Source organism: Macaca fascicularis, chromosome 13 (assembly GCF_037993035.2).
Source record: "Macaca fascicularis isolate 582-1 chromosome 13, T2T-MFA8v1.1".
Classification (NCBI taxonomy): domain Eukaryota; kingdom Metazoa; phylum Chordata; class Mammalia; order Primates; family Cercopithecidae; genus Macaca; species Macaca fascicularis.
Window position 1 is genome coordinate 61,234,150 of NC_088387.1, and position 8,872 is coordinate 61,243,021.

Consider the following 8,872-nt stretch of genomic DNA (forward strand, 5'->3'; position numbering starts at 1 on the left):
GCCGCCATCATGGACACCAGCCGTGTGCAGCCTATCAAGCTCGCCAGGGTCACTAAGGTCCTGGGCAGGACCGGCTCTCAGGGACAGTGCACGCAGGTGCGCGTGGAATTCATGGACGACACGAGCCACTCTATCATCCGCAATGTAAAAGGCCCCGTGCGCGAGGGCGACATGCTCACCCTGTTGGAGTCAGAGCGAGAAGCCCGGAGGTTGCGCTGAGCTTGCCTGCTCGCTGGGTCTTGGATGTTGGGTTCGACCACTTGGCCGATGGGATTGGTGTGTCACAATCTGCTCCTTTATTTTTTGCCCGCCACGCGGAATTGAGATGCTCCTTTAAATAAAGCGTTTGTGTTTCAAGTTAAAAAAAAAAAAAAAAAAAAAACAAAAACAAAAACAATATGAGAGGGTCTCTCTCTCTCTCCCCCCCCCCTCAATTATATGGAATTGACATACTTGCATGTCAAGAAAATTCAAAATAATCTACAGAAAAATTATTAGAATAAAAAGAATTTTAAAAGAATTAAAACATTAAGGGTCAGGTACGGTGGCTGACACCTGTTATCTCAGCAGTTTGGGAGGCCAAGGCTGGCGGATCACCTGAGGTTGGGGGTTCAAGACCTGACCAACATGGGGAAACCCCGTCTCTACTAAAAATACAAAATTAGCTAGGCGTGGTGGTGTACACCTGTAATCCTAGCTACTGGGGAGGCTGAGGCAGGAGAACCGCTTGAACCCTGGAGGTGGAGGTTGTCGTGAGCCGAGATTGTGCCACTACACTCCAGCCTGGGCAACAACAGTGAAACTCCATCTCAAAAAAAAAAATTCTTTTTAAGTAAATAAAAATGAAAGAAAGAAAAAGACAGACTGAGAAACTATTCTAGAGTAAAGAAGACTAAAGAGACATGATGTGGTATAAAATGTATTTGGTTAGTTTCTGCCCCAGAACTCTTAAAATCCTAGAAATATCCTGAGTGCTAGGAGGAGTTTTGTGATTCATAATTAATTCCTTTGATAAATCCTGAGTTTATGCTAATGAACCTGCTTAGGGCGGGCCCGTAGATAGCTTCAGGATGGGGCTGGTCACCAGAAAGTCCAGGTGATTAGAGGATTAGAGGGTTGGAACTTAAGCCCCACCCACCAACATCTGGAAGGGCTGAGGGTGCAAGAAATTTAGCTCTATTAAAAATGTAAACACTGGGCCGGGCGCGGTGGCTCAAGCCTGTAATCCCAGCACTTTGGGAGGCCGAGACGGGTGGATCACGAGGTCAGGAGATCAAGACCATCCTGGCTAACACAGTGAAACCCCGTCTCTACTAAAAAATACAAAAAACTAGCCGGGCGAGGTGGCGGGCGCCTGTAGTCCCAGCTACTCGGGAGGCTGAGGCAGGAGAATGGCGTAAACCCGGGAGGCGGAGCTTGCAGTGAGCTGAGATCCGGCCACTGCACTCCAGCCTGGGCGACAGAGTGAGACTCCGTCTCAAAAAAAAAAAAAAAAAGTAAACACTGTAGTCGGCTCGAGTACTCCTAATAACGAGGAGGTGTTCCCGGGCGTCCCACCCTCCTCTGCAGTCGCCGGGCTGCGCCGCCGGAGCCCGGACGCGCCCCTGCTGCCCTCGCCGGCTCCATCCCCGCTGCCCTCGCCGCCTCCATCCCCGCTGCCCTCGCCGCCTCCAACCCCGCGGCCTCCGCTCCCCTCGCCGTCCGCGCGCACACCGTGACGAAGAACGAGAAGTCCCTCAACCAGAGCCTCGCCCAGTGGAAGCTCTTCATATGCAACCTGACCACCGGAGAGTTCCTGGGGCGCACCGCCAACAGCTGGGGTTTGATCTTGCTGTTCTACCTAGTTTTTTATGGGTTCCTGGCTGCACTCTTCTCATTCACGATGTGGGTTATGCTTGAGACTCTCAACCAAATACCGTGTTCCAAAATACCGTGACCAGATTCCTAGCCCAGGACTTACGGTTTTTCCAAAACCAGTGACTGCATTGGAATATACATTCAGTAGGTCTGATCCAACTTCGTATGCAGGGTACATTGAAGACCTTAAGAAGTTTCTAAAACCATATACTTTAGAAGAACAGAAGAACCTCACAATCTGTCCTGATGGAGCACTTTCCGAACAGAAGGGTCCAGTTTATGTTGCATGTCAGTTTCCTATTTCGTTACTTCAAGCATGCAGTGGTATGAATGATCCTGATTTTGGCTATTCTCAAGGAAACCCTTGTATTCTTGTGAAAATGAACAGAATAATTGGATTAAAGCCTGAAGGAGTGCCAAGGATAAAGTGTGTTTCAAAGAACGAAAATATACCAAATGTAGCATTTTATCCTCATAATGGAATTATAGACTTAAAATATTTCCCATATTATGGTAAAAAACTTCATGTGGGGTATCTACAGCCATTGGTTACTGTTCAGGTCAGCTTTGCTCCTAACAATACTGGGAAAGAAGTAACAGTTGAGGGCAAGATTGATGGATGAGCCAACCTAAAAAGTCAGGATGATGGTGACAAGTTTTTGGGATGAGCTATGTTCAAAATCACAGCAAGTGCATAGTATAAGTAGGATATCTCCACAGAGTAAATGTTGTGTTGTCTGTCTTCATTTTGTATCAGCTGGACCTTCCTTTCTAGAATTATGAGACCACCTTGGAGAAAGATGTGTGGTACATGACTCTGGGTTACATCATAACGTGCTTCCAGATCGTAGTGTTCAATGTCCTCTGAAGTAACTGCCTGTGGCCTCTGCTGCCCTTTGAACCAGTGTACAGTCGCCAGATAGGGACCGGTGAACACCTGATTCCAAACATGTAGGATGGGGGTCTTGTCTTTTTTTTATGTGGTTTAATTGTTAAGTGTCTAAAGCTTAATATGCTGTGCTATGTAAATATTTTATGGATATAACACTGTCATGTTTTGATGTCAACAGAATTTTAGAGATAAAATGGTATCCGGCCAACATCAAGTGACTTTATAGCTGCAAGAAATGTGGTATGTGGAGAAGTTCTGTATGTGAGGAAGGAAAAAAAGAAAATTAAAGTGCATTTGAAAAATATTTTTAAACAATCTAAACACTAAGATTTGATGAATTTCCTTTCTGCTGAACACCAGAAGGTGCGGGGAGGGTGGCACACCCAGAGGTCATGGCAGCACCACAACCCTCCCTCTCTACTTTGCCATATCCATCTCTTCATTTGGTTGTTCATCTGTATCTTTTTATGATTTTTTTTTTTTTTTTTTTGAGACAATCTCACTCTGTCGCCCAGGCTGGTTTGCAGAGGCATGATCATGGCTCCCTGCAACCTCTGCCTCCCAAGTAGCTGGGATTACAGGCATATACCACCAGGCCCGTCTAATTTTTGTATTTTTTAGTACAGATGGGGTTTTACCATGATGGCTAGGCTGTTCTTGAACTCTTGACCTCATGTAATCCACCTGCCTTGGCCTCCCAAAGTGCTGGGATTACAGACATATACCACCAGGCCCGTCTAATTTTTGTATTTTTTAGTACAGACGGGGTTTTACCATGATGGCTAGGCTGTTCTTGAACTCCTGACCTCATGTAATCCACCTGCCTTGGCCTCCCAAAGTGCTGGGATTACAGGCCTGAGCCACCGTGACCGGAAAAGACCCTGCTTTTTTTTTTTGAGTCTTACTCTGTCGTCCTGGCTGGAGTGCAGTGGCGCGATCGCAGCTCACTGCAACCTCTGCCTTGCAGGTTCAAGCGATTCTCCTGCCTCAGCCTCATGAGTAGCTGGGATTACAGGTGCCTGCCACCACGCCCAGCTAATTTTTGTATTTTTAGTAGAGATGAGGTTTCACCGCATTGACCAGCTACTTGGGAGGCTGAGATGGGAGAATCACTTGAACCTGGGATGTGGGGGTTGCAGTGAGCCAAGATCATGCCACTGCACTCCAGCCTAGGCAACAGAGCAAGACAGCAGGACTCTTTTTTTTTTTTTTTTTTTTTTTTGAGATGGAGTTTCACTCTTGTTGCCCAGGCTGGAGTGCAATGGTGCGATCTCGGCTCGCTGCAACCTCTACCTTCCTGGTTCAAGCCTTCCAAAGTGCTGGGATTACAGGAGTGAGCCACCGCGCCCATTTCATGGCAGGCATACAAAAAACTTTTGTATTTTTAGTAGCCACTACGTTGGCCAGGCTGGTCTCGAACTCCTGGCCTCAAGTAATCCTCCTGCCTTGGCCTCCCAAAGTGCTAGGATTAGGCAGGAGAATAGGACCTGGAGGCAGGGAACCTAAGGACTTCCGAAAACTAAATCAAATGGAAACATCTCAGCTATGACAGGAAATATCCTTTTCATTTACCTAGGCTGTACAGTGAGTAAATGATTTTGTAACTTTACTTCATCCTCTTCATTTACATAGGGTGTACGTCGAGTAACTAATGGAAACCTCTGGAGGGTATTTAAACCCCAGAAAGTTCTGTAACGGGGCTCTTGATCCCCTATGCTCAGGCCTACTTTCAACCTCTGGAGTGTACTTTTGTTTTCGAGAAATCTCTGCTTTTGTTGCTTCATTCTGTCCTTGCTTTGTTTGTGCATTTTGTCCAATTCTTTGTTCAAGATGCCAACAACCTGGACACCCTCAACCGGTAACAGGATTACAGGCCTGAGCCACCATGCCCGGCCTATGATATCTTTTATAATAAACTGGCAATGTGTTTGCCTGAGTTCTGTGAGCTGTCCTAGCAAAGTAGTCAAACCCAAGGAGAGGTTGCAGGAACCCTGATTTCTAGCCAGTCAGAAGTACCAGTGGCCTAAGGATCGTGTCAGAGTTTTCATTCACTCATTCATTCATTTACTTATCATTCTTGTAAGTACATAGTAGGTGTATGTATTTCTGGAGTACATGAGATATTTTGGTACAGGCATGCAATGTGTGGCATCAGAATTGAACTGAATTATGGGACACCCCGATGGAGAACCCACTGAAGCATTGCTTAGTGGGATAAAAATCCCCACACATTTTGGTGGCCAAGGGTCTCAGAAGTCTTCTCTGTTGGTTGTGAGATTAAAGGCCAAAAAAAAAAAGGTTTTTCTTTTTTGTAGAAATGTGGTCTCCACCTGTTGTCCAGGCTGGTCTTGAATTCCTGGCCTCAAGCAATCCTCCCACCTCACATCACTGCACCCAGCCTGGTTTTTCTTTTTACGCGTGACAACTAAGTGTAATACGTGATGCTGGACTGAATTCTGGACCAAGGTTTTAAAAAACTCATTATTTTGCTACAGGGGACATTAGTGAGATAACTGATGAAACTTAAATAAGGTACACCAATTATAGTACTGTATCAGTGTTAATTTCATGATTTTCATAATTGTATTGTGATTATGTAAGAGAATATCATTGTTTTTGCAAAGTTATTTAGTGGTAAAGTGGCATCGTGTGTGCAGTTTACTCAAATGTATAAACAGAGGGGCCAGGTTGGGTAGCCCACGCCTGTAATCCCAGCAGGTTGGGAGGCCAAGGCAGCCGGACACTTGAGGTCAGAAGTATAAGACCAGCCTGACCAACATGATGAAACCTAATCTGTACTAAAAATACAAAAATTAGCTGGGTGCAGTGGTGCATGCCTGTAATCCCAGCTACTTGGGAGGCTGAAGCACAAGAATTATTTGAATCCCAGAGGCCAAAGTTGCAGTGAGCTGAGATTCCAGCTGAGGTGCGCAGACTGCTTGAACCTAGGAGGTTAAAGTTGCAGTAAGCGATGATCATGCCACTGCACTCCAGCCTGGGTGACAGAGCGAGACCCCATCTGTAAAAATAAATAAATAAATAAATTGGTATGATCACTCTGGAAAGCTGTTAGTATACTCAATTGAACACACACATACCCTAAGACCCAGCAATTTTACTACTAAATATGTGTCCTGCAGAAAAGACAGATGCACCAAAAGACATATACAGGAATATTATTCATATCAGCTCCAAACTGGATACAACCCCAAAATAGAATAGATAAGTAAAATGTGGCATATTTATACAACTGAACACTATGGGCAATAAAAATGAATGAACTGCAACTATATACAACCACGCGGATGAATTTCTCAAACCTAATGTTGAGCAAGACACAAAAGAACACACGCAGTATGAGTCCATTTACACATAGTTCAAAAACAGGCAAAATTCATTCTTAAAACATTTTTACGGCCGGGCGCGGTGGCTCACGCCTGTAATCCCCGCACTTTGGGAGGCTGAGGTGGGTGGATCACAAGGTCAGGAGATCGAGACCACGGTGAAACCCCGTCTCTACTAAACATACAAAAAATTAACCAGGCGCTGTGGCGGGCACCTGTAGTCCCAGCTAGTCCGGACGCTGAGGCAGGAGAATGGCGTGAACCCGGGAGACAGAGCTTGCAGTGAGCCGAGATCGCGCCACTGCACTCCAGCCTGGGGGACAGAGCGAGACTCCGTCTCAAAAAAAAAACCACAAAACATTTTTACTTTTTAATTGAATTATAACCAGAGAAAATGTACAAATCTTAAATGTATAGCATTATAGCATTTTGACATATGGAAAACATTCATAATGTTAAATACCTAGATTCAGATATGGACTATTTCATCCCCCAGTAGCTGTGTCCCCCTCCCAGATGATAACTCCAAACTTCAACTACTATTCTGATCTATTTGTACCTTGAATTAGATTTTCCATAGACTACTCTTTTTTTCCTTCTTTTTTCTCTTTTTTTCCTTCTTTTTTTTAAAGACAGAGTCTGAACTCTATCATCCATTAAATAATAATGAGCATTGCCCCTTCCCACTAACCCCTAGCAATCAGTTTCACTTTTTGTCTTTATGATTTTGTATTATTTATTTAGAAACAAGGTCTCGCTTCGTTGCCCAGGCTGGAGTGCAACGGCATGAACACAGCTTACTGCAGCCTCTAGTTCCTCGGTTCAAGTGAGTCTCCTGCCACAGCCTCCTGAGTAGCTGAGACTACAGACACATGCCACCATGACCAGCTAATTGTTTTAAATTTATGTTTTATAGGGATGGGGTCTCACTCTGTTGCCCCTGGTGGCCTCAAACTCCTGAGCTCAAGCAATCCTCCCACCTCAGCCTCCCAGTGTTGAGATTACAGGCATAAACCACCATGCCTGATTTTTTTTAAAAAAATCTTTTGTAGATATGGGTCTCCCTGTGTTGCCCAGGCTGGCCTTGAAATCCTGGGCTCAAGTAATCATCCTGCTTTGGCCTGATTACTATTTCTACTATTTCTTGACCTGACTGTTGTTTCCATAGATGTAGTCACCTTTTTATTATTTATTGATCTCTATATTTAGGATTTGTATACTTTTCTGTATATATGTTACACTCCAATAAATTTTTTCTCAAAAAAATCTAAAGATTTTATTAGCTATTCCTCCTCAACTCAGTACAGTGACTGTAGAATTTTATCTAGGTATGTTCTAAGCATTAGCTTCTGTCATTTCTGTGACTACAGGCATATTTAATGATTTTATGATTATTATCATTTTATGAGTCTGCCTATTTAAACTAAAGACTTATATTAAAATAGGAAGGGGGATAACATTTGAAAAATTAGTATATTATAAAAGTCATTGTTTGTGAGGAGAGGTGATGAATGCATGAATTGTTTTTTCTCTCTCAGCTTCTAGTTACTAAAGAACAATCTGAGATCTGAGAGACATTCTGAAGAGGTGGGGAAAGGGGCTTACCAATGAGCAATAAGAGCAACTTGTTTGGACACAGTGTCTACCTGGACACCATTTCCCAGTCAGTCCCATTTAGATTAAAATATGTCTCTGTCTGGGTGCAGTAGCTCATGCCTGTAATCCCAGCACTTTGGGCCAGGTGGGTGGATCACCTGAGGTCAGGAGTTCGAGATTAACCTGGCCAACATAGTGAAACCCCATCTCTACTAAACATACAAAAATTACTTGGGCATGGTGGTGTGCAACTGTAGTCCCAGCTATTTGGGTGGCTGAGGCAGGAGCATCGCTTGAACCCTGGGGGATGGAGGTTGCAGTGAGCCAAGATGGCGCCACTGCACTCCAGCCTGGGTAACAGAGTAAGACTCCATCTCTAAATAAAATAAATTAATAAATAAATAAAAGTATAGCTCCAAGTCTTGTCTTCAATGTTAAAGTCTGACACTAACATCCCAAGGCAGAATCTTGTTATTTCCAGTGGTATTCGTTGTCATGAATTCATTAGTTTAATGCTGGGACTATATATAATTCTTTTTTTATTTTTTATTTTGCAGAGCATAGTAGAGGTGTGAGACTATGTATAATTATATAATTATCTTGGCTGTTTTCTGAGAAAACTTACAGAGGAATGGATACCAATAATTTCTTTTTTTTAGACGGAGTCTCAATCTGTCACCCAGGCTGGAGTGCAGTGGTGTGATCTTGGCTCACTGCAACCTCTGCCTCCTGGGTTCAAGCGATTCTCCTGCCTCAGCCTCCTGAGTAGCTGGGATTACAGGCATGCGCCACCATACCTGGCTGGTCTCAAAGCCCTGACCTCAGGTGATCCGCCCACCTTGGCCTCCCAAAGTGCTAGGATTACAGGCATGAGCCACCTGTACCAATAATTATCGAAACTAGAGTTTTATGTAAGAATTGACATTTCTTTTTGTTGTTTATATTTCTCCCCACTTCCACGATGTACAGCCTTCCTAATATGAGAATGTTGAGCTGTTGTGATGACTAATGTTAAATGATATTATATTTATCTGAATTAGTTTCAACTTAATCACCATTTCATGGAGTCACCTCAAAATGAATTGATGACTCTAAGAAAATAATCACTTTTAGGAAACAATTAGTTTGGACACTGTGTTTCTACGTGAAAACCAAATAGAATTTTATGTTTGAAAAATTAGAA

The 8,872-nt window shown here is 43.8% G+C and overlaps 1 protein-coding gene and 1 pseudogene across 1 annotated transcript; both read left to right on the forward strand.

Annotated features, from left to right (window-relative positions):
* On the forward strand, positions 1–394 carry LOC123566804 (small ribosomal subunit protein eS28-like). Its single transcript, XM_045369251.3, has one exon. It carries the CDS (start codon positions 10–12, stop codon positions 217–219), a length of 210 nt encoding a protein of 69 aa, XP_045225186.2. The 5' UTR covers positions 1–9; the 3' UTR covers positions 220–394.
* Positions 244–3,051, forward strand: LOC102117747 (sodium/potassium-transporting ATPase subunit beta-3 pseudogene; annotated as a pseudogene).
* The last annotated feature ends 5,821 nt before the right edge of the window (positions 3,052–8,872 follow it).